This window comes from Camelus ferus, chromosome 9 (genome assembly GCF_009834535.1).
Source record: "Camelus ferus isolate YT-003-E chromosome 9, BCGSAC_Cfer_1.0, whole genome shotgun sequence".
In the NCBI taxonomy this organism is placed as follows: domain Eukaryota; kingdom Metazoa; phylum Chordata; class Mammalia; order Artiodactyla; family Camelidae; genus Camelus; species Camelus ferus.
In genome coordinates this window covers 65,872,390-65,897,409 of record NC_045704.1, presented here as the reverse complement: position 1 = coordinate 65,897,409, position 25,020 = coordinate 65,872,390, and the positions used below count along the sequence as shown (strand labels likewise).

At 42.0% G+C, this 25,020-nt stretch overlaps 1 protein-coding gene across 1 annotated transcript in view; it reads left to right on the top strand.

Annotated features, from left to right (window-relative positions):
* Nucleotides 1-25,020, top strand: part of DIPK1A (divergent protein kinase domain 1A) — a 95,123-nt gene that overhangs the window by 64,291 nt on the left and 5,812 nt on the right. Inside the window, exons 2-3 of the mRNA XM_032487093.1 lie at nucleotides 909-1,043; nucleotides 20,127-20,234. Coding sequence (XP_032342984.1) covers nucleotides 930-1,043; nucleotides 20,127-20,234 — 222 coding nt within the window. The 5' untranslated portion in view covers nucleotides 909-929. The remainder of the gene's footprint in view (nucleotides 1-908; nucleotides 1,044-20,126; nucleotides 20,235-25,020) is intronic.

Here is a 25,020-nt window from a genome sequence, read left to right as displayed (position 1 = left end):
TTTTGCTCAGTTCTCTCCCGTAGTCCTAAATTCTATTGTTCATAAAACCAGACCATTGGAGTTCCAGGCTCAAAAAATAAATGTCAGATTATCTTGACCAGCTGACACTTTTGAAGATTAAACTGTTTGATACATGGTTGATGCAGAAAAAGCACCAACGGACACAGGGTGCAACGAGACACCAGAGCACCGGGAGCAAAGCATTGCAGAGAGGATCCCTGGTGCGGCTTCACAAGCTGATGTGCGAGGAATAATTTATTCTGGATATATCTTAACCCTCCTTTAGTGCTTGTAATATTCTCCTCGAGCTTCCAGAATATCTATTAGGTGAAGCATTTGGTTGGTTGAATAGAAGGGGCATAAAGCCTGGGAGAAAACAAGCGGGAAACAGAAACGGACTTGAAGTTTGATGTCTTCCTCCAGTCGTCCCTCCCTGCGAGACATTGCACAGAAGGAGCCAAGTTTCCTGTTCTCACTTCTTTAAAAGACAATCGTTTGTATCATGCTTGTTCGTAAAGAACTTAAGATTCTTGTTTGAAACAGTCTTCTGGAAGCTCGCAGTACGCAGGAACCGTGTCTCTGTTACCTGATCCTCCTGGGCGCCCAGCGTGGCGCGTGCACGTGCGCGCGCTCAGTAAGCAGCTTCTGATGCTGGTGGTGCTTGAAAGGTTATACATTTTAAAGGGTATTTTGTTCCCTTTTCCTTGGCGAAGACCAAGGAGCTTCCTTTTCTAAGACCAGTGCTGTTTGGACTCAGTGAAAGTACACTTTGTTCCAGGAGAATTGCCATATGAAAGCCTAGAATATATATTGAGTTCTCCCAAGAAGGGGGGAAAGATCACGTTCTGGGACAGTGAGTGCTGACTTGGTGCAGAGTGAATGATCGTCATGTGCTCCTTTGCTTGCAGGCTCGCTTCTCATATGTGCGGATGAAATATCTTTTCTTTTCCTGGTTGGTGGTTTTTGTTGGAAGCTGGATTATATATGTACAATACTCTACATACACAGAACTATGCAGAGGAAAGGACTGTAAGAAAATAATAGTAAGTATTTTTCTATTTTCTAGTGTAAGGAAAAACATATTAATAACACGGATTTGCTGCTTAAATACTTAATAATAACTAGTTTCAAAAAGTCAAAAGTTGGGGGGAGAGTAATTGCTCAGTGGTAGAGTGCTTGCTTAGTATGCATGAGGTCCTGGGTTCAATCCCCAGAACCTCCATTAAAAAAAAAAAAGTAAAAGTTAATTTGCCTTCGAGTTGTGCTGAACGCTTTGTTAGCATTTTGATATGACCGACTTAGCAGCACTGTTCCCACTTTGAAAAATCCAATATTCAGAAATCTAAATGTATGATACAGACGAGTGTGAGACTGTCCTCGTTACAAAGAAGGATTTTTGTTTCTCAAATGTGCTTGATGTTTAATCAGAGGGATTTTTAAGTATATAGAGTATGAAAGTGTTATAGCAGGCAGCCTTTCCGTAACACATCGTGAATGAATGGAGTCATTCTCAAATACCACAAATTTATCTAAAAATCACATAAATGTGTTTGCCATTTGATTTCTATCCTGATTATTGGATACAGCTCAGGAAAACTGCTCCGTCAGTCTGAGGTTTCTAGTAGTAATTATTGCTTGCATCGCACTTACGTTTTACATGTTTTAGGATAAGTAAATTTAACTCCTTGTTTTCCACTAATGTCTTCTATATAAGTAATACAAAATATTTCATCAAAAAATTATGTTTTTGATATGATAACTGCTGGGATCCAAGTATTACAACTTGTTAAGGATTCTGTCATTGCTGAGTGGTCGCGCTTCACCCCGGCCAGTGGTGCCAGGTGTGTGCATTTAGCAGGGAAGAAGGTATCCTGACCCTAGGAACTTAGAGTCTAGCAGAGAAGAAAAATGAATAATTACAGTGAGGTAAGATAAATACTTATAATAGCAAGTGTTGTAGGAACATAAGACAGGGAGACCGGATGCGTTCCAAAGTTCTAAGAGAGTGAAAATCAGTTTAACTCCAGGCACTCTATCAGTCAGGATGAAAAAAAAAACCATTATTCCCAGGAGCACCGCAACCTCTTCACTGGGCCGGGGAGAAATTGCTAATATAAGAGGCAAGGGTTATCTCCCCCCTCCCAAAATAAATAAAATAAAATAAAATAAAATAAAAAGAAGGAAATTAATCACAAAGAAGAGCCACAAATCAAGGTTGCAAGATGTCAACCCTGTGTTCGTTCCAGCTGGCCATTCCAGATCCTTGAGGAGTTTTTAATACGAGGAACCTCAGAGGCCAGGCCCTGTGCTGGGTACTTTACACGGTCATTAATACTTAAAATCGTACTATGAAAGCCCACCGAAGCCCGTTTACAAATAAAGAAGTAGGATGAACAGAGAGAATTTGCCTGTGATGGTGGAGCCGGAACTTGATCCTAATTCTGTCTCTAACAAAGCTCACCCTCTTCTGCTCTCCTGTGTCAGGAGACACTGACACAGGAAGGTACAGTTCAACAAAGCCAGCAGACACACCCACAAAGCTCTCTGCTCATCTTCGGCAGAGAAGGAAGAAGCAGGGCTTACACAGTCAACTGTAACAACGTACAAGTCACCAAAACTATTTGAAATGTTTATTTCCTTTTTTCTAGGTTACCTTTCTCAAACTGTGCCTTTGGGCACAGTCAAAGGTATTGCATTAAACAAAGATCCGTAGCTGAATTTACTGGGGACTTCGCCAGCTCTTTCAGACACTAGTGTGCAGTCTGCATCTCCAGAGAAAGCAAATGCACCTGATTAGGGGGAAAAACAAATCCGTCCCACCGCAGTCCTCCCAGGAAGGCCTGCTCACGTCCCCTGATTATGCTAGAAACTCTGCTCTAAGAGATGAAGCTGAAGTGAAATAGACATGGTTTCATCTTTTTAAAATATAACAACTTTCAAAATATAAGGCCCGTGTTGGTACATATTCTGTTATGAGTGAAATAGTGTTTAAGTGCCTCATTATTTTTCCTTTAAGTTCACTTTGGTAAGAAATGGAAGCTGAACATAGTCCTAACACAGCTTAATGATTATCTTTGTAAAGCCTGAAAAGAATGAAAAAGTTTTCTGAGCCTAAAATATATCTTTTTCCTAAGAATGGCTTTTTTTTTTTTTTAAAGTTGTAGTTCCTTTGCATTTGGGAATTATGTTCTTAAAACTTACCAAAACTGGTAGCACTAAGGCCGGTAGTACTGAGACAGGACTGGTTGCGTAGTGTTGTGTGATTAGGATGAAAAGCAGGCAGGGAAGTATCTTTACAGTGTATGTTACAGCGTCAAAGAGCTAACAAGACGGTGAGGGTCTGGGATCTGGGAGACGATGAGACTTGAGAGAGGTGACCCTCAATTTTGTGGCTGTTGCCTGGAGGTGTATGATCTGAAGTACAGTCTTACGGGGCCAGGAAGATAAAAATCTAGTTTCCATGGAGAGTGGGACCTTGGTACATCATGCTTTAGGCTGAGAGCCCAAAGGGCTGAACCCCAAGAGTGAAGGGCAGCTAAAGGGCCCTCAGACAGCTGAGCCGACTTCTGTGGCCTCTTTGACGCTGAGGGATTCGCTGATGCTGGCCTGAGCAGGGGTCTGAGAGCCGGGACTGTGTGCTGGGAGGAGGCTGCTGCCGGGGACAAGAAGCCAGCAAGCTGTTATGGACAACTAAGGGAGCCTCGAGCATCCAGCTAGTTACCCTGCTGGGATCCTTGCCAAATCCCGGGGCTTTACAGAATGGGAGGCTAAAAATCTCACTGGAAAGCCTTTGAAAAGCAGACATTTTGGCAGTTTCACAAAATGCAGACTAGAGGTATGAACCTGCCAGAGAGGGAAACCCCGATGAATTCCCAGGCTTGTAGTTAAAAATCCTGGAGGGCTATGCTCTTGGAATGGAGATGAGCCAAAAATAGCTTCAGTTTCACCAGCGGTGCAGCCCAGCCTTCACTCCGCACAGCTCCTGACTGAGCTCCAGTGATGAGCTGCCACTGTCTGCCGACTCGAGGGGAGCGAAGCCCTCTCTGGAGGCACTGTGTGGGAGAGCACAGGGCTCGCCAAAAGACAGGACGGCGTGACCAGAAACCAAGCGATACACATGGACAATAGAAGCAGATTCACAGACGGCCCAGGGATTGGTGTCACCCAAAAAGGAGATTAAAATGACTATATTCATGTTCAAGTAAATAGGAAAAAAGGTAGAGAAAATGAAACAATGGGTAGCTTCAGCAGAGAACTGAAAAGTATTCGAGAGAATCGGGAAGGCAATATGGGAGATCCTTCAAAGTTAAATGTAGAATCACCGTGTGATTCTGTACCTAATAGAAAAGAAGTGAAAGTAGGGACTCAGACAGTGGCTTGCGCACCAGCGTTCACAGCAGCGCTGCTCACAGTGGCCCAGAGCGCGGAAACACTCCGATGTCTGTTCACAGCTGAGCGCGGACGCCAAGTGTGGCGCATACATGCAGCGGAGTAGTGCTCGCCCTTTGGAAAGAATGCGGTTTTGATGCACGGTGCCATGTGGAAGAACCTCGAAAACACCATGCTAATTGAAATAAGAAGCAAAAGGACACATTTTGTATGATTCTACGTATATGAGGCACCTAGAACAATAATTACATATAAAATGGGGAAAGGGTAAAGCAAGTTAAAAATTTAGAACCCTTGTCCTGTTGCAGAGTAGGGGAGAAGTATTGCTCAGCTAACCTTCGGCTTTGCTAATTCACGCATATTGTTACTCCTAGAGTTGCCTCTGGAGTAGAAGAAGAGTGTACTATTTCCAAACTAACATAGCAAAAATGGAATAATGAAAGAATACTCAGTCCTGAGGAGGGCAAGAAAGCAGAGGACAAGAAACATAACAGGCAGGGGAAGGGGTAGGCACATCATAAGACGACACAGGTCACAAACTGAGGTCCCCGAGAAGCAGGCTCAGAGGCTGAGGTTTGCCTGAGGGAAGTTTATGGGGGCAGCTCCTGGGAGTGAGGCTGCAGGACAGACCAGAAGGAGAAGGTTAAACGGCTGCAGTGGCAACAGGCCTCACCATAGGCCTCGTGGACTCTACAGGGAACCGCTGGGATGGTCTTGAAAAGCCCCAGGCTTTCCTACCCCCTCACGGATCAGCCATTGGATACAGTTTTCCACCCTCCCCGACCCTCCTTCACGGAGATGTGACCTTGGGCAAGGATGCCTTCAGCTGAGGGCGAGGCCCAGAGAGTTCAGCTGAGAGCTGCTGGCTTCCTGTACGCTCAGCAGCCTAGGGAGCGCGTGGCCCAGTTCTGGAGGAGGTATGGTGGCTTATCATGGCGCTGACTGTAGTGTATTTAAACCCAGGTGTATTGGTAGTTACATTAACTGTAAAGGGACCAAATGCTTCAGTTAAAAGAAAAAAGATTGTCAAACTGTATTAAAATTAAAAACACAACTATATGATGTTTACAGGAGACACATCTAAATACCACACAATGTCACTCAAATGTGGAATCTAAAAAAAAAGAAAAAGAAAAGGACACTATGAACTCATCTACAAAACAGAAACAGACTCGCAGACGTCATAAACAATCTTATGGTTACTGGGGAAAGAGGGTGGGAAGGGAGAAATTTGGGAGTTTGAGATTTGCAAATGTTAGCTACTATGTAAGAACAGATTTTAAAAAACAGAAAATAGAAGAGACACATCTAAAATATAAAGATGCAGGTAGGTTAAAAATAAAAGAATAGGAAAACATTCGTGTAAGTATGCTAATTCTAAGACAAGGAGGATGTTTAGAGGAAAAACCATGGCTATATATATTGATGCAAGTTTATACCACGTGAACTATATACCTCTTCTTAAAGGCTGAATCAGCCCTCACTGGCTTGAAATATAACACCTTTTACATTTGCTTCTCCCAGGTTGCAGTTTTGCAGTAGCCGCCTGAGTAATTGTCTGGCCTTTTTGTAAATTATGTCAATATCCACTCCTGCTTGTTCTGGTCCTAGTAATTCCTGTCTTGAAATGTGGAGTCTCAAGTAATTGTCTCTCTCCCTCTGTATTACTGTGTAGAATGTTCTCTTAAGTGGAGTGAACTGAACCAGAGCATATAATAAGACGGCTGATTTTCAATCTGGGATATAAAAATATAAACCTGCATTATCTCAAACCACACTTAGCAAAAACATGCTTGCCAAAGGATCACAGTGTCCTGTGTATAACCGTGAACAGGTTTCCTTCAAAATCCTCCATCAGCTTCATCTTAATGAACTAAGGGAGATTATAAAGAGACACGGCAGATCCAAAAGTCTCCCCACAAATACTGTTTACTGAAGTTTATCAGTAAGTGAGGGTCCTTTTCTTCTCTTTGAAAGTTGGCAGTTTAGCTTTTAACTTCTCTCTAGTTTTTTTTTCTATTTTTAATCATTTAATATTTATTTTCAAGGTAATTACTATCACATAGCAGTCGTAGAAAAAGTGTCATCCATTTTAGAAGCGATACCAGTCAGCAGACACTTCGTGAACACCTGCTGTGTGTCAGTCGTTGCTCTGGGTGCTGGAGATGCAGTGTAAGCAGAGTCCGTGTCGTAAGGGGCTTACATCCCTGTAGTGGAACACGAATAATAAAAACAGAACCAAGTAAGTGGCTTCAGGGACTGAGAAGTGCGGCGAGAAAGGATGTAACAGTCCTATTTGGTAGAGAAGGGCAGGGGCATCCTGTCTGAACCAGGGTGGTTGGGACAGGCTTCCCTGAGAAGGGGGCGTTTTGACTTGAAACCTGGGTAGAACAGTAGGGAAAGGCTTCGTAGGGAGAGAACTTCTGCAGGGCCTTACAGAATAGGAAGAATTTGGAAAGACAGTGAGAAGAATCTTTCCTTTTCTAATTACAAACCAGGCTCACCTTAGCACTTTTATCCCAAAGAGCGAGAAGCTGACTAACATCAGATCGGAGGGTTCCTGGGACCGCACGGGGGGCTAGGCCTTTTGTCTGCCTGTAAATTAATATATTTTCCTCTTTTTATAGTAAATTTAAAAAGCAAACGTAGAATGTTGAACGTATCAGATATGTATTTCATGTGCATTATGTGCTGTGAGTGAGTCTCACTCAGTAGTCAAGCACATTTCTTATCAACACTGGAAATCACTATAGAATTTTATTAGTATTACTGCCCTGAGATATTTTTCTGTAACTAATGGATAAATTTTGTTAAAGATGTTAAAAGTTAATGGGATTCTTAACTTCTGTAGGCTTCTAGGAAGCTAGGAACCCTAACTGAGATTTATTTTGCACATTGTACATTGACTTGCAATTGAATTCAAGTGTCTTTTTTTCAGTTTTTGATAAAAGTATGAAACTTTCCACTGTCGTAGCCATTGTTTAGAGTCTGATTTTAGTGAAATGCATAATAGGCTTTTAAAAAATTATTTTACATTTTTTTGGTGGGGGAGGTAATTAGGTTTATTTCTTCATTTTTAGAGGAAGTATGGGAGATTGAACCCAGGTTCTCATGCATGCTAAGCATGCTCTCTACCACTTGAGCTACAACCTCCCCCATCGTAATAGGCTTTTAAAACTCCTAGAAGGGACATGGAATGGGGTGCTGCGCCCTGGGAAGCCCAGGTTAACTTGTGGAAGCTGCGGGAAATGAGAGCTGTGTTCTGCTCTCCTTTGTTGAAAGGCAGCTCTTCCTGAAACCAAGGGCAACAGTAACTAACCCTAATTAGATGTGCTTGGAAGGATCTGTTTTTTCCAGTTGTACTTTTTCCTTCATTCCACCAGGCTAATTATAATATGTCGTAAAATTCATCGTGCCTTTTGATCATGCAATCACTGATTCACTCATCATTTCAGCAAAATCCTGTTTTGTGCCTAACCATAAAGAAATTTTGCACAGGTTGAGTCTGTAGTTTGCTGAGTTCTTTAAAAACTAGAGAGAAAAAGAGTGGTGGAGGAGGGAAATTTTCCCTCTAGACATTTTTCAGGACAGCATTGTTAATTTGAAATTTCTGTTGTGTGCCTCCGCGTGCGAGCGTTCTGAGGTAGTAATGAGGAATCACTCCTTGCGCATTCTGGTGAGCCTTTGTGACAATGAGCACATGCTTTAAAATGGAAGCGTTAAAAGATGAAAGAACCTCTAAATTTTATTACAGTCTCTCTTAAGATTTTATTTCTAGAGATAATGGTTTGTTGCTTAAAACAACTAGCTTAACATAGACTAAATTTAAGATATGTAGAACCATGTTTTCGATTAGATAGCAGTGTATAACGAATGGTTTCATTTAGCTTTCATCTGTGCAGGATCAATTATTTGACTCTAGAAGTTTATTTTGTGCTGTTATTCTATATTTTAAAAATATATGGGGCCAATTCACTTGGAACATACCATTTTTAAAGTACAACCTTAATTTTTTCCTTCTAAGGAAAGTATGGTCTTCCTTTATGCCGACTTGAGTTAGGTTACCAAGCTTGTCTTTGCAAAGTTACAGAAAAATATTTACTGAAGAAATGCATTCCAGGTCATAACAGACATAAGCCCTGTTCTAAGGCTAATCTTACTGGTTAAGTTATCGTAGCGTTTCCAGTGGCCTTCACCTCTGTGCTGCACGGTCTCATGTCACGATGCTGAGACAGGTGACAGCACTGTTATCGTAAGCATCATTCCTGAGAAGCAGGGAGGAGACTCGGGGTTGAAGCCAGCTCAGAAGAAACAAGCCAGCGATAAAGCACCACGTGATTTAGTTACGTGCTTCCTAGCGCTGTGCTGGAACCCGGAGTTACAGAGATAAGGCACGGTCCCGCCCTGAAGATGCTTGCAGAGCAGTAGAGGGCGTGAAAAAAATAAACAACAAGAAGTACATAAGTGAGACTGAGAGTGAGGTTGCTAGATTTAGCTCAGTTAAACTTGAGTTTAAAATAATGAATTTTCTTAGTGTAGAGATGTCCCAAATATTACCAGTAAACAACTAATAATTTTTTAGTATATGTCCCATGCGATATATTTTTTTACTGGGCAGTCCTAACTGAGAAGGTTCCAGAAGACTTTCAGGAAGAAGTTGTATCTGGGCTGAATTTTGAAGAATTGAGCATTGCGGGCAGGAGGAGGCACGTGCAAGGCTACAAAGATGTGAACGAACGCTACACCTGGGGACAGCATGGCTAGAGCAGAGAGGGTGAGGGGCAGTTTACAGAGGTCAAGTCTGCAGAGTTCGAATGAGAAGACTGTGTGCCCATGTTGTGTTAAGGAGTTTGCCTTTTATCCTCAGGGCAGTGGAGAATCAATAGAAGTTTTTAAACAGGGAAGTGAGTGATCAGATTTATGTTTCAGACAAATCTCACCATTGTAGTGGAGGGTGGATTGGATAGGAGACTCACACACAGGGAGACCAGCTTTATGGTTGTGGCAATAAGCCAGGCACGAAGCAGTGAGCACTTAAACCATGGCATTGGCAGTGGGAATGGAGGGGAAGAAATAGCTTCAAAGGATATTAAGGAAGTAATGTGACCTGCAGCACATGGTGAGCAGTTGAATGTGGGAGGGTGAGGAGGAAGCAGGCAGTTGGGACATCTCACTGTTCCCTCCCTGGGCTACCTAAGTGGATGTGGCACCTTTTGATGAGGTGGGAAATAAACGAGAATGACCCTTGGGGCAGAGGAAGGCAGGAGGTGGTGAGCTCAGTTTGGGGAAGGTTGAGTGTGAAGCACTTCTAAGTTATCCAAGTGGAGACAAGAGATGCCTGGGAAGCACCTGGGTATTTAACTCTGGAGAAGGACCTGAGCAAGGAGAGCGGTCGCTAGAGCCCGGGGGATAAATGTCACCCATGACTGTGTACCGAGAACCCAAGGCAAGTAGCACAAAACCCCGGGAAACAACTCTATTTATGATTATGAGAAAGGAAGCGAATTCCACACACACAAAACCCTCAGCAAGTGGCCAGAGAAGTAGGAGGAAAAGATGGGGAGAGAAGCCAGTAAGAGTGGTCACCAAGGATGAATGCTGAAGAGACGTTAAACACCGTAAGCACTGAAACTGCAATTCAAAGTTCATTGTCAAAACTGGTGCGTATTTTCAGTGTTAATAGCGTCCAAAGTCAAAACATGTTGGGTTAAGTTTGGACAAGAGGAAATGAGTGTTGACAGCGGGTGTAGACTATTTCTAGAAACTGTGCGGGGGAATCTGTTGGGTTGGGTTGGTTTGGGTTTTAATTTTTTTTTAATTGTGATAAAATCCACATAACATTTACCCTCTTAACCATGTTCGTTTTTTACTTTGTTATTACCTTTCCCCCACTTAATTGAGGTGTAATTGACAAATAAAATTGTAAAACATTTAAAGTACACACACGTTTACACTGAAAGGGTTACTCCCTAAAGTTAATTAACACAGCCGTTCATTACCCAACATGCTTACCTTCTTCTGGTGAGAACAGCTAAGCTCTGCTCTCAGCAAGTCTCAGTTATGCAGTGCAGTGTTAGCAACCATGGTCACCAAGTCGTGCATCAGATCCTAGACTTCGCTTGTCTTAACTGAAAGTTCGGACCCTTTGCTGTCCTCTCCTTCTTTCCCCCACCTTCCAGGCCCTGGCAACCACTTTTCTACTCTTAGAAACTACAGTTTCTGTGACCAGTTTTTTTTCAGATGCCACTTATGAGTGATACCACACAGTGCTCGTCTTTCTGTGTCTGGCTTATTTCGGTTTGCATAGTGTCCTCCACATTCATCCGCGCTGTGGCATGTGACAGGCTGAGGAACGTTTCATTGTGTCTACATTCCACATTTTCTGTATCCATCCATCTGTCCACAGACACTGAGGTGCTTCCATAACCTGTGCTGTTGTGAATAACGCTACCATGAGCGCGGAAGCACAGCTGCCTCTTGGAGATAATGATTTCCCTTCCTTTGGATATGTACGCGGACGTGAGGTTGCTGGATTGCATAGTAGTTCTATTTTTAATTCCTTGAGGAACTGCCATACTAATTTCCACTGTGCATCTTAACCATTTTTAAGCGTACAATTCAGTAGTGTTAGGTATATTCACATTGTTTTGCAGCCAGTCTCCAGAGCTTTTTCATCTTGCACAACTGAAACTCTGCACCCTTTGAACCACAACTTCCCATTTTCCCTCCCACAAGCCACCAGCAACCACCATTCTGCCTTCTGTTTCTATGCGTGTTACAACTTTAAAGACTTCATAGTGGAATCACACTGTACGGTAACCCTTGAACAACATGGGTCTGAACTGCGTGGGTCAACTTATGGTAGATTTTTTTCACTGAATATGTGCTGCGGTATTCATGATCCACAGCTGAGTGAACCCGCTGGTGCAGAACCATGGCTACAGAGGCTGCCTGTAAGGTTATGTGCAGATTCTCTGCCGGGGGAGGGGGGCACCCCAGCTTGTTCAGGGGTCAGCTGTATTTGTCTTCTGTGACTGGCTTGTTTCACTTAGCGTAGTACCCCCGAAGGTTCATGCACATTGTAGCGTGTGTCAGCGTTTCCTTCCTTTTTAAGGATGAATAATATTCCATTGTGTGTATATACCACATTTTGTTTATCCTTTCATCCATCCACTCTTGGCTTGCTTCCACCTTTTGGCTGGGAAATTGTTTTAAATGGACTTAATCCAGCTTGGTCATTCTTACTTCCTTAGATTCTATTTTAAAAGATAATGGTAGCCATAGAAAATGTTGGATATGGTTGAGTGTTAACTACATCCATACAACCTCATTGCTAGGTTATAATGCAAATTGTTTTTACTATACATATAGGCATTTATTGAGCACATAATTATTTAAAAGCAGTCACAAAACACTTCATATAATCAGCCTGTAAATTCATTAAAGCTCTAACTCTGGCCTTTTAAGTGCTCTGTCAGCTTGCAGGAAAGGTTTCCGAGGCAGAGTCCTGTTACCCTGATAATTAGCATCAGGCAAGTAGAAATTCTGAACCAGTGATTCTCAAAATGTGGTCTCATTGACCAACAGGATTAGTATCACCTGGAAAGTTGCTACAAATGCACATTTTCAGCCCCTCCTAAAACCTAATGATTCAGAAACTCTGAGAGTGGGGTCCAGCTGTCTGTTCTAGCAAGACCTCTGGGAGAGCTGAAGCCACGCCTCTGCTGCAGAACCCCTGGCCCTGGGGGCCCCAGGTCCGGGTACCTCTCAGGGAGGGAGGCTGTGGCTTCAGCTCGTTCTTTGTCAAAGAGCAGGGAGCAGCTCATATTTTAGCCAGTCCACATCCCTTAAATATCTTTAATTTCACCAGTGAGAGTTCATTTCTCACTTCATCCTGCCAGTTAGCCTCAGAGTTCACCAGTAAAATCCTAGTTTGCTGATTAACAAAATCTCAGGAGTGGATCCGTCTTGATCAAGACAGGGGTACTAGACGCACTCAAGGCGCTGCCTCTGCAGCGGGAGCTGCCTGACCCCCTGATGGACAGCGCTCTGAGCGCCTGTGTGCTGTTGGCTGGGGCGTTAGAGGCACCTGCGCTGTGAACAGGCACAGATGTCACACTGTGTGTCCCAAAGTTTTACAGTAAATTACAGACATTGTAACAGAAGGGAAGGGAAGAGTGGAGAGGGTTCGGGGAGGGGGGTGGTGCACGTGTGTGTGTGTGTGTAACAGACTGATGAGCACCGTTAATGGCCGAGAGAAAGAAGTCAGGAGAGCAGAATGAGAGGTTGAAGGTACAGTGACACTGCAGAGAATGGTGAAGTTGACCTAAAATAGCTGACGTGGGGAGTGGTCGATGGTGCTGACTGGAGACCGCAAATTTTCAGGAATTAAGAACCCAATTATGGTGCTTTTTCCTAAGAAAAAGAAGTTGATAAGATTGTCTGAAATACATTTTTAGAACATGGCTCTTAGAAAATTATTTAAAACCTAGTACATCTGTTCATTGTTATCGCCAGAATTATTACCGGGACGAAATGATATCTCATGAAGTTGTTTCTTCACGAATGTTTTGTAAACCTGAGCTGAAGATGCCATCTTCTGGCGGTGCGAGGGGTGCGCAGGCAGGGGGTGCGCAGGCAGGGGGCATGCGCAGAGAGGCACAATAATAAACCCCTGGCGCTTTCTACCGGGTGTCCTAACGTAATGTTGAGGGTTCTTTACGGTCTCTGTGTCTTCTTAGTCAGAAGATCAGATTCTGACAGTGATTATAGTCTGTGTGTATGGCCGTTCCTGAAAACAAGACAAAACAAAAAACACAACAGTATGTGGCCAGCCATTCTTTTCGTAGAAGCATGTGGGAAATTTGCCTTTGGTTTGGGATGGAAGCCACAAGTTGAAAAGCCTGTTCTTTGTGACTGCCTCTTTGATGCCGGCTTGGCTTAGGGCCTTTGCTCAAAACAAGAATCTGATTCTTGCAGCTGAATGCCAGACTTGTCTTCAGTGTCACAGTTTACTAATAAGACACTGGTTTGTGGTTTTTTTTTTTTTTTTAATGTTTTAAATATTATGGAAAAGCGTTAATTTTATCTTCAATGAGGTTTTAAAATCAAATCTCTATGTTCTCTATGGCAGTTATTTAATAACCATTTATTGGACACTGACATCCCAAGCTCTGCCCTGTGTGCTGGGGGGGATTCAGGGTGACTGTGGTGACATCGGTGCCTTCAGATCGTCTGACTGCACTAGGGAAGAGAGTGCAAACATAAATGGCGTTAGATTTGGGAATACTAGGAGAGAAGGGAAGAGAATATGGGCTCAGGAAGGGTAACACAGCCTCTGGATTATTCACTGGCACATGGGTGTCGTGGAAGGGGCCGCGTTGCAGCCTTGACCTGGGGCAGAGCTGCAGGTGGAGCGCGCCTCAGGGCGCGGGAGCCCGAGATCAGGGCAGCTGGAGCGGGTTAGCCCTGGTCCGGGAGTTGTCCATGGTAGAGCGCCCTGTTTCTGAATAAAGACCCATAATATACTTCATTCATTCACCCATCCAGGAGGTGCTTTTTATATGCGTGCAATTATATGCAAAGTCCCCAGGGAACAAATATAAAAGTCCTGGCGCTACTGTGAGTTGCTTGTGCAAAGGGAACAAGTGTGACGTGTGACCAGAGCCCCTGAGCAGGAGCACCGGGGCCGGGCCTCCGGCTCCACCGCTGCCCAGCCTGCTCCGCGTGTAGGTCTCCCCGACAGGCCGGCCTGGGGCTTCTGCCTCAGTGGCTGCAAGCTCGGCTCTGGAGGCCGACTCTCTGGGTTCGGATTCCAGCGCCACCACTGACCTGCTCTGCAGGTTCCTTAGCCTCCTCATGCCTCAGTTTCTTTAGCAATAAAATGGAAATAATGATTAGATCTCTTTCACAGGGAGGTTGTAAGGATTAAAGAGATACACATGAAAAGCCCCCGGAACAGTGCTGGCTCACAGAGAGCAACACGGCAGACACCTGTGTGCTGCCGTCTGCGCAACAAACCATAACCTTTTGCCACATTTGCTGTATTTTTAAAAAGGGAAAACCTAGACAGTGCACTTGAAGCTCTCCTTCTCCTTCCCGGGCCCTGTCCCCCTCCCCAGCGGTAGCCACCATCTTGACTTTGGTGTGAGTCCTTGCCGTCGTGTTGTCGGATTTTCACTAAGTGTGTGTAGGTACATGAACAATCTATGGTATTGCTTTGCGTGTTTCTAAACTCTAATGATACTCAACTGCACATATCAGTCTGCACCTTTTCCCACTTGATACTATGTTTTCAGCATTTTTCTACGTTGATACGCGTAGGCTGAGTGCTTTCGTTTTAATTACTGCGTAGTATTTATTGTATGAGTGTACCGCGCTTTATTCAGCCGTTCTGTTGATGGACATTTATGCAGTTACTAACTTCCACTCTTACAAACAGCACTCCACCCTGATGGCACCTTTTTGGAGGGGGAAAGTAATTAGACTTATTTATTTACTGTTAGAGGAGGGACTGGGGATTGAACCCAGGACCTCGTGCGTGCTAAGCGTGCGCTCTGCCACTGAGCTGTACCCTCCCCAACGAAGGCACCTTGAAGCCCTCCTAGACTGACTGCACCTTGACCTGATTTTTTGGAGGGAAAGATTTTTCATTACTGATTCCATTTTTTTTTAATGTTTGTTAGTCTTGTTCAGATTTTCTATTTCTTCCTGCATCATGTTTTATTATTTATGTTTCTTAGAAAAGTTGCTAAGTTTCAGATGCATCGCCACAAGTTTTATTTGTGCCTCCTCCTTCTCTCATGATCGTCTTGCTGTAGGTCTGTCTCTGCTGTTGAAGTTTCCAGAGACACGGCTCACGTGTCGCTGACCTTCTCTCCATGAATTTCTGCGGGTTTTTTCCTACTTCTTTTGGGGTTTATTCCCTTATTGTTAGTATTGGGATTTTTTAAAGCACCTTTAGTTGAGTGCTTACCATTTATCTCAGTCTTTTATTTTTTCATCACTGCATTTAAAGCTGTAAATCTCCCTCTAAGCGTTCTTTCTTGGCATCCCACACGTTTCCATATGTGTGCCTTTGTTGTTGTTCAGTTCTGAATAGTCTGCATTTCCACTCTGATTTCTCCTTTAACTCAAATTATTTAGGGCTCTCCTTTTTAATTTCCATGCTTGTCTGTGTCTTTTTTACATTATTTTTATTGTTGATTTCTTACTTATTTGCTGTCAGCAAATTGGTCTATGTGATCTAAACCCTTGGAAACACTAAGCTGTATCTGCGGGAGGTCTCACTCCTGAGTGAGCTCTAAGAACGCCCCCACCTTTGCCTCAGTGAAGAAACCTGCCAGTGACATGGCTGCCGTCTGCTGCCGAGCAGAGATACTAGATGGTTCTGCATTCCCTAGAGCTCCCCAGAAGCTCACCTGGGGAAGGAAGGCCCACTTTCTTCTGCTCCTTCTGTGAAGGTGAAACCTAATATTCTTGGTTACAGCCAGGTCCAAAGGAGAAGGCAGGTATTGCCGAGGGCTCCCCCAGGAACTTCTGCTCGGACAGCGGAAGGGCAGCAGCTCCCGGGGTTGGTACTTAACTCAGGGACAGGACCCGCAGTCTCCATCAGAGCTGTCCTTACCCTCCCTGCAGACGGTGGCTGGTGTCGGCAGGGAGCCCTGTGCTGGCCTCTGCAAGCCCTGAGTGATTATCAGAGCCCACTGTGTTTTGGCTGTTTCCTTGGGATCATGAAAAATTCAAGAACCCAAAATGAAGGGCTCAAGAAGTTACCCTCAGCCCCTACCCCACACAAGGGGAAACCAGTGTTGTTGGCCCTCTGATAGGTTGCATGATCCCAAGAGCAGAGGTGACGAGATGGATCTGTGGGCAGCGTAACGTCATCAGGCTCAGGGAACCAGACAGATGGGACGTTCTGGGAAAGAGCAAACGCAAGGTGATTGCAGAAACCAGAAAACAGCGGCAGACCTACAGCAGCCAATGGGAGATGAACATCAAAGGAATTCTCTCAGTTGCAGGAATGTAGACATAGCCTTTTATTTTTATTTTATACTAGTTAGTTCCTTCTGTCTGATATATATTTTTTAATTTTATTATTTTTATTTCCCAGATGCTTAAAATTCCAATTTAGACTTTCTCTTTGACCCAAGAATTAAAAGAACATTAAAAAATTTCTAGGTAGATTTTTTTTGTTAATCTCAAGTTTTATTGTATGGTGATTGGGGAACACAGTTTCTGCTATGTCTCCTTAGGGGGATGTATAAAGCTTTTGGTCTAATTTTGTAAATGTTCTGTGGGCATTTGAAAAGTCTATTCTCTGTCCTCGGGGCAGTTAGATTTCCCTTATTAGTTAGATTATTTAGTTCTTCTGTATCTTTTCTGTAAACTTCATCTGTCACGGACTAAGAAAAGTGAATTAGGGTCTCCTACATCTGATGCCGTTGTGTTTATTTCTTTTTCTATTTCTTTAGGTTTCGCTTAATGAATTTTAATGCTACTGTTTTTCTTTATAGAAATTCATGACTGTAATATTGTAACATCTTTATTGTGGATGGGTGTTTTAATATTATAAAGAGCTCTTTTTTTTGCCTTATTTAATGGGTTCCCCTCCCTGCAAATTCAGTCTCAGCTGGTATAAGACTGTGACTTAACTTTTTTTCTGCTTGTATTTGGCTCTTATTTTCAACTTTTTTTTGACAGTTTTCTGAGAATATTTTTCTTACAATAGATGAGCTTATTCCATTAACATTTATTGACACAACTTAGTTCTGTATCACATTTTATGACCTACTTTTGTTTTTAAGGATTCATTTGGTTTGTATCTTTCTCTAGAGCACGTTTATTTCTTTGTTTTACATTTGTTCCTTTTGATAATTCAGAATGGTTTGCATTCTGATTTCCACTCTCCTCATAGTTAGCCTTATACAAGAACTTTTAAAAATATACTTTATCCTCTATTTCTCTAAACCACACCTATGTATTCTTACCACAAGCAATGACAAAATTATTATACTTCCATTCACCCCATCTCGTTCACTCTACCTAACTTTAATTAATATATTATTATTTCTTCAAGTGATCATTTGTAATTTTGAATATACTTATATCTCTGTTATTTGACTTATAAGATGTAAATACTGTCTTTTGACTTTGAACATTAAAGGTAAGAAATAAAGACCCTTTTGCCACCCCTCATCCTCTTACATTTCCCCTTCTTGGGTTTTGTTAATTTTATTACTTTTACTGGCATAGTTTATAATATTAACATTCTGAACAATCAGTAGTGATGGAGAGGACGCGCCCTGGAACCAGACTGCCTAGGTTGGAGTCTTGGCATCATCGTTTTGCGGCTTCAACAAGTTGCTCAGTAGTATTTCTGTTCCCTTATTTTCACCACGGATGTAACAACAGGTCTCCCTCACAGGGCTGTTGTCGTGATAATAAAAATATAGCCCTGGAACCGTGCCTGACACACAGTAAACATCTAGTAGCTACCGGATGCTGTGTAAACAATCATTATGAAATTGATTCCCGGAGCCCTTTTTCTCCCAGTCCTACATTTCAGCTGGTTTCTGTGCTCACCTTCACTGTTCATCTCTTGGTCACCTAAAATTAACTCATTCTCTAATGATTCTGCAAGAAATGCAAGAAATGGGAATTCTGTCTTCTGATCCTAACACATTCAAAAATATGTGATGCCTTGTACTTGAAAGAACGGTTGGCTGTGTAAAATAGCCATTGTTGTAAATACATGTAAACGGCATATATGTAAATAGCAAATGTGTACATGTGGAAATATACATGCAGACATATAAACAGTAAATATACGTAAATGTAAATAGCTATTATTGAGCACTGTTAAAACCACAGGTGATCTATACCTATTTTTTCATTATACCACGTAGTAACGCCATCAATCCAGTACTGTTACCATCCCCTTTTGCAGATGAGAAGATTAGGACACAGGCAGGTCACACTTCCTTCCTCAGGCTTTGCTGTCGCTGCCTCACTGTTCCTGACCTTTGTGGCTGCGGAGAAATCTGCAGCCAGTCTGATTTATTTCACCTTAAAGGTGTCTTGATCTTTCTGCCTGGATGTTCAAAGGATTATTTATTTTTGAAGTTGGGTAAAATTCAATGGGATATGTCGCAAGGGTCATTCTATGTCAGTTTCCTTGGGACATTGTGTATCCTTTCAATCTGTAGATTAAAGTCTTCTTTCACTTATGTGAAGAAGACTTAAGTTCCCTCTTGATTATTTGTTCTTTTCTACATGTTCTGTTCTCCCTCGTGTGGACATGACGGATATCCTTTGTCTTCTGTCTATGATTTTACCTCACATTCTTTTTCGTTCTTTTCAGATTTCCATTTCATTTTCCTCAGCCTGGCTCTCATGAGTCTTACTGTGCTATTATCTTTGTCTAACCTCCATTCCCCCCCTTTTTGTAATGTGGCTTTATTTTCTAGGGTTTTTTTCGTTTTCTTCCTTCCTGAGTTCTGCTAGCTTACTTTACACTTCTTTCTTTTGTCTCATCATTATGTCTTCTGCTCTGAGGCCTTGTTTTAAGCTGTCTCATTAAGTCCTTTGAATTCATAGCAATATTTTCTGGAAATTTTCTTTATTTGCCATGTCCTTTTCCTGTTCCTTTCCTCCTTTTCCTTATAAATTTGCTGTATAGATCTCACCCTTGTTTTATTTTGGTTTTTACTCATTACTGAATGAAAGTAGTTCTTCAACCAGCTATTTGCAGGAAACAGCCGGGGCAGTGAAACAAGCAAGTAATGAAATTTCTGTGGCCCAGAGTGTGTGTGTGTGTGTGTGTGTGTGTGTGTGTGTGTGTGTGTGTGTGAAGAGGAAAAAAGATGAGGGAGACAGAGACACTCACACACATTGGTTTGGCCAGTGCCTCTCCCCAGCAACTACAGAGACGCTCACCATGTGGTCTGTCTCGTCCCTCATGCCAGTGACAGTCTGCCTCCAACACAGATAACATTTTTAAGGCTTTTATCGTTCAGCACTGCCTCGCCCTGCCACTTCACGATGCCAGATAGAGTCCTCAGAAGCTCCCAGAGCTTGTGCCCCTTAAACTTGCACTGCAAACCAGAGTGCTGGTTCAGCTCCTCCGGCGCACCGCCTATTCAGTGCTCTGCCAACCTTGTCTGTGAAGTGAGGTCTTAGCAGGCATTTAATCTCAGCATCCATCTGGACTCTGGTGTAATTTTCACTGAATTTGGCAGGTCTTCCTCATTTATTGTGCCTTAGGGTTACATTGGTACCTTATTTTGTCAAAGAGTTCAGTTTGTTTTTATTTTTTTCTTGTTTTGGGGAACTATCAAGGATGACAAGATGAGAGAGGGGACTTAATTTTGTTATTTGAAAATATTTTGGTATTTTAAACTTTATTTTCTAATTTATTTTAAAACCAGAGCCATTTTTAAAAATAGAGTGCCCTTGTTCTCAGAGAGTGTAGGTACTGTAGCATCTCAGGCCAGGCCGCGTGGGAAAAATAGCTTCAGAATCCGGTGCGCACCCTAACTGCGGCGAGATCGCTCGTCATCGGGGAGCTAGTGAGGAACAGAGCTTGGGTTCAAGGCCAAGTCTGTCCGAATCCGAAGCCTGAGTTCTTCTCATCACAGAGCTTTCTCTTAAAGAATACAAATACTTCTTTATAGTGTCTTAGCTGTGTTTCTTCTTATGAACATTTTTCTACTAACTAATTTTTTTCTGGTTTTTAGTGTGACAAGTACAAGACTGGAGTTATTGACGGGCCCGCATGTAACAGCCTTTGTGTTACAGAAACTCTTTACTTTGGAAAGTGTTTATCCACCAAGCCCAGCAATCAGGTATGCGTATATGAAGAAACATTGCAGATTTATGGTGCTCGCCAGTGTTACTGTAAACTAAAAGAAAGCATTGCTAAAAGAATCTTGAACTAGAGCTGCAGGCCATTTTAAGTACTGCAGTTTTGTACGCTTTGATTCACTCATCCAGCAGATCTATTAATCCCTGTTCCCAGGATGTTCTACACAGTGTTTTAGTTATTCAGAAGACAGTCATTGGTGAAGGTAGGTCAGATTATAATTCAAAAAGATAACATGCACCCTAGTGTCCATAGCAGCACTGTTTACAACAGCCAAGATATGGAAACAAACTAAATGCCCCTCGACAGATAAATGGATAAAGAAGATGTGGTATATTTATACAATGGAGAATTACTCAGCCATAAAAACGAATGAAATAATGTCATTTGCAGCAACATGGATGGACCTAGAGATTATCATATTAAGTGAAGTAAGTCAGACACAGAAAGACAAATATCATGATATTGCTTATATGTGGAATCTAAAAAAAATGACACAAATGAACTTATTTACAAGCCAGAAATAGACTCACAGATGTAGAAATCAAATTTATGGTTACCAAAAGAGGAAGGAGTGAGGGATAAATTAGGAGTTTGGTATTAACATATGTAAAATAGATAACCAACAAAAGGACCTACTTACAGCATAGGGAACTATACTTAATATCTTGTAATAACCTATAATGGAAAGGAATATATGTGTGTGTGTGTGTGTGTGTGTGTGTGTGTGTGTGTGTGTATGACTGACTCACTTTGCTGTACACGTGAAACTAACATAACATTGTACATCAACTATACTTCAATAAAATTTTTTAAAAAATAGAAAAGATTACTTCCCTGTGGGTCTCACATTATCCCAGAGAGGTGGGGATATAAACAGTTGATAGGTAAATAAATGAGCAAGGTAATTACAGAATGTGGTGTGTTTTACATAGGACATACAACTTCCCACAAGCTGATGGAGAATGAGGCAGTGGAGATGGCAGAGATGTGCTTTAAAAGAGGTGATCAGGGAAGACCTTTCTAAGATAAAACCTGAGCTCATACCTGAATGGAGAATTAAACTACAGCCATGGCCAAGGGATAGGAAGAGCTAAATCACAAAAGAAGAACTATAAATAGCTGATAAGAATAATGAAAAAAATATTCTACCTTTTTGTCGTCAAAAATACAAATTGAAACAATAGGATACCTCTGGGCTAGAAGAAAATACAACAAAACATCAACACCGGTTACCCTTGGGCAATGGAATATTGCATGATTTTTTTTCTCAATATCCCCTTTATTTATTTTACTTTATTTGTTTCACTGAGGAATAGTCAGTTTACAATGCTGTGTCAATTTCCGGTGCACAGCCCTGTGCTTCAGCCATACATGAATGTACATATATTCATTTTCACATGGGGTGAGAGAGTGACTTGTGATGAAGAGGGCTCTTTCCAGATGGGGGTTGGGAGGCCTCCCCAAGGTGACCTCCGGGCCAGATGGGAGGCATGTGCAGGAGCCAGCCCATGCAGACGGTGAGAGTGCATTCTGGGCAGAACCAACAGCACACGAAGGTCACAAAGCAGGAACAATGTTGGCAGGTTCAGGGAACAGAACCAAGATGAATGTAGCTGGGATACAGGGACCCAGCGCGTAAGTGGTAAAGACCGGGTTGGAGAAGCAGGCCAGCTCATAAGAAGCCTAGTGGGTGATGGGAAGGGCTTTGGGCTTTATTCTTATTGAATCAGAGGGTTTGAAGCAGAGGAGTGATGTCATCTGCCTCATTTGGATTGATATTATTGGTAATTAATATGATTATATTTGTTTTTTATATACAAGCAAGAGCAGACGGCCTGGTTTCTGCACGCTGCTTCACTTCTCTCTGCTTCAGGCTCCCCGTCAGTAACAGGGTCTACTGCAGAGGGGTGCCACAGGGAGGAAGGTAGCCAAGCAAATGAGTAGACCACAGTACCCAGTAAGCGCCATACAATGTCAGTTTGATAGACAGCTGGGTCGTTAACAGCGACGAGGTCTGGGGTGTGGAATTAGGGGAATGGACGTAGGACTTTCCCTTTCATCCTTCTGTGTAATTCGACTTTAACATTTTTTATTTATAGCTATAAATACTTACATTGAGCAATAAGTATTTCTAATGAACAACCAAACCTTACAACCTAAGGGATTAGAAAATGAAGAACAAACTAAACCCCATTGTACACCAGCAAACTGGATAATCTAGACGAAGGGGCAAATTCCTAGAAACACAAAACCTACTAAGAAACAGAAAATCTGCACAGACCTGTAACTAGGAAGGAGACTGAATCAGGATCACAGGTCTCCCAGCTAACGCCATTGCTGCACATGGATGGACCTGGAGATTGTCCTACTAAGTGAAGTCAGCCAGAAAGAGAAAGAAAAATACCAGTATGAGATCACTCATATGTGAAATCTTAAAAAAAGACACAAGTGAACTTATTTACAAAACAGAAACAGATTCACAGACATGGAAAACAAACTTACGGTTATCTGAGGGGGAAGTGGGAGATGGAGGGCTAATTTTGGAGTTTGAGATCTGCAGATACTAACTACTATATATAAAAGAGATAAATAAATTTATACCATATAGCACAGAGAACTATATTCAATTTCTTACAGTAACCTATAATGAAAAAGAATATGAAAACAAATATATGTATGTATATGCATGACTGAAGCATTATGCTGTGCACCAGAAACTGACACAACACTGGTAACTGACTGTACTTCAACTGGAAAAGAGCAGGCAGGGGAGTCTCCCAACAAGAAAAGCCCTGGACGTGCTGGCTTCGCTGGTGGATTCTACCAAGCACTTGAAGAAAACTAACACCAATCCTTCTTAACTTTTGTTGGTTCAACGTGTGAAGATTGGTCAGTAGTCACCACGTTAGCAGAATGAAGGGGGGATAAAGAGGATCATCGTAATCAATGCAGAAAAAGCATTTAACAGAAGATAAAAACATTATCATTCACGATAAAAACACTCAACACACTAGGGACAGAAGACAACTACCTCAGCATACTTAAACTCTTCTCTGAAAAACCCACAGCTAACATCATACTCAAATGGTGAAAGACTGAAACTTCCCCTCTAAGATCAGGAACAAGGCAAGGGTGCCTACTCTTACCACTTGTTGTGGGGGAGGGGATGGTGTGGAGGGGAGGACGTCCTCTTCGACGGTAATTGTGTGTGTTTGTTTCAAGTGCACAGCAAAGTGACTCACTTATACATATTATTTTTCAGATTCTTTTCCATTATAGATTGTTACAAGGTATTGAATATAGTTCCCTGTGCTCTACAGTGGGTCCTTGTTATTTATCTATTTTATATATAGTAGTGTGTATATGTCAGTCCCAAAGTCCTAATTTATCCCTCACGCCTCTTCCCTTTCCCCTTTGGTAACCATAGTTGGTTTTTTATGTCTGTGAGTCTGTTTCTGGTTTGTAATAAGTTCCTTTGTATTTTTTCTTTTTTTTTTTTTTTAAGATTCCACATATAAGTGATATCATGATATTTGTCTTCCTCTGCCTGACTGACTTCACTTAATATGATAATCTCTGGATCCATTCATGTTGCTGCAAATGGCATTATTTCATTCCTTTTTATGGATAGGAAATATTCCATGGTATATATTTATACATAGCACAACTTCTTTCTCCAGTCATCTGTTGATGGACATTTAGGCTGCTTCCATGTCTTGGCTGTTGTAAACAGTGCTTCTGTGAACATTGGGGTGCTTGTATCTTTTCGAATTATAGTTTTCTCCAGGTAGAAGCCCAGGAGTAGGATTGCTGGATCATATGGTAACTCTGTTTTTAGTATTTTAAGTGACCTCCACACTGTTCTCCGTAGTGGATGCACCAATTTACATTTCCCACAAACAACAATGTAGGATGGTCCCCTTTTCTCCACACCCTTTGCAGCATTTATTATTTGTAGACTTTTAACGATGACCATTCTGACCAGTGTGAGGTGACAGCTCATTGTAGTTTGATTTGCGTTTCGCTGACGATCAGCAATGCTGAGCATCTTTCCACATGCCTGTTGGCCATCTGTGTTTTCTTTGGAGAAATGTCTATTTAGGTCTATTGCTTATTTTTGAATTGGGTTTTTGTTTTTTGTTTTAAGGGGGATTTTGATATTACGTTGTATGAGCTGTTTGTGTGTTTTGGAAATTCCTTGTCCGTCTCATTGTTTGCAAATATTTTCTCCCATTCTGTAGGATGTCTTCTTGTTTTCTTTTTGGTTTCCTTTGCTGTGCAAAAGCTTTTAAGTTTGATTAGGTCCTGTTTGTTTATTTCTGCTTTAATTTCCATTACTCTAGGAGATGGATCCAAAAAAAATATTGCTGCAATTTATGTCAGAGAGTGTTCTGCCTATGTTTTCTTCTAGGAATTTTATAGTATCCAGTCTTACATTTAGGGCTTTAATCCATTTTGAGTTTATTTTTGTATGTACTGTTACAGAATGTTCTAATTTCATTCTTTTACCTGTCGCTGTCCAGTTTCCCAGCACCACTTATTGAAGACACTGTCTTTTCTCCATTATATACTCTTGCCTTCTTTGTCATTCATTAGGGACCATTCAATAGGGAACAGACCATAAGTGCATGGATTTATTTCTGGGCTTTCTACCCTGTTCCATTGATCTATGTGTCTATTTTTGTGCCAGTACCATACTGTTTTGATTACTGTAGCTTTGTAGTATAGTCTGAAGCCAGGGAGCATGATTCCTCCAGCTCTGTTCT